The following is a 779-nucleotide window of genomic DNA, read 5'->3' as shown; positions in this document are numbered from 1 at the left end:
ACATCGTGGAAGTGATGTGATAACAAGTGAACATGCGCACACAAACGAAAAACAGTCGTCACTATACAACCATTTTTCCAATTTCCTCAATGACATGAAAAACGTTATTGCTTTACCGGCAATCAATGACGTCATCTCTTCTTCATTTGAAACTGTTACGCTGTCGATTGTATTTTTTATCATATTTATAATGATTGATCAAAAATTTGTCACACACAAGCCCGCACACACACAAACACACACACAAATGAACAGCGCAACGCAACCACCGCACTGAACACAACGTCAAACGAGAACTGCGCTCGCTCGCCTGCCACGGCTTCTCTTATACTAGCGTGGTGGTGCGTCGCTTCGCATTTCGTCGAAAATTTTCCAGCGTAGTCTCTTTTCGCTCACGCCAAACGTGATTGGTAGATACAGAATTTTCAATTGCTCGATGGTCTCTTTTAGCTCACGCTGAACATGACTGCTTTGCACGGAATTTTCCAGTTGCTCGACCGAGTCTCTTTTAGCTCACGCCTGCCGTTATTTACAAACGAGACTCGTCCAATGAAACTGGCTATGAGAAGAGCGTGTAGGTCAGAAGATCTGCCGCTCAAATTACTGTGGTACAATACACTCAATATGACTGTGCATTCTGATGAACCACCTTAAATTTGCATAACTTTTTGTATTATTACAACTCATCTTTACATTTTCTTACCGTTTACGTGTTTGTTATCCCTTATTTTTCAATAAACAGTGCTTTTCTATGCATGTGGTTGTTGCGAGTTGCGTGA

The 779-nt window shown here is 41.6% G+C and overlaps 1 protein-coding gene across 1 annotated transcript; it reads right to left on the bottom strand.

Moving 5' to 3' along the window:
- Positions 1-330: 330 nt before the first annotated feature.
- On the bottom strand, positions 331-687 carry Tsp_15112 (conserved hypothetical protein). Its single transcript, XM_003366654.1, is given in 3 exon segments — positions 331-505; positions 538-649; positions 666-687. The coding sequence occupies 3 exon segments, from the start codon at positions 685-687 to the stop codon at positions 331-333; spliced, it is 309 nt and encodes a 102-aa protein (XP_003366702.1).
- Positions 688-779: the final 92 nt, after the last annotated feature.

This window comes from Trichinella spiralis, assembly GCF_000181795.1.
Source record: "Trichinella spiralis strain ISS 195 chromosome Unknown Scfld5643, whole genome shotgun sequence".
Classification (NCBI taxonomy): Eukaryota; Metazoa; Nematoda; class Enoplea; order Trichinellida; family Trichinellidae; genus Trichinella; species Trichinella spiralis.
Note: the sequence above shows the minus strand (reverse complement) of the source record. Positions and strands in the feature narration are given on the sequence as shown.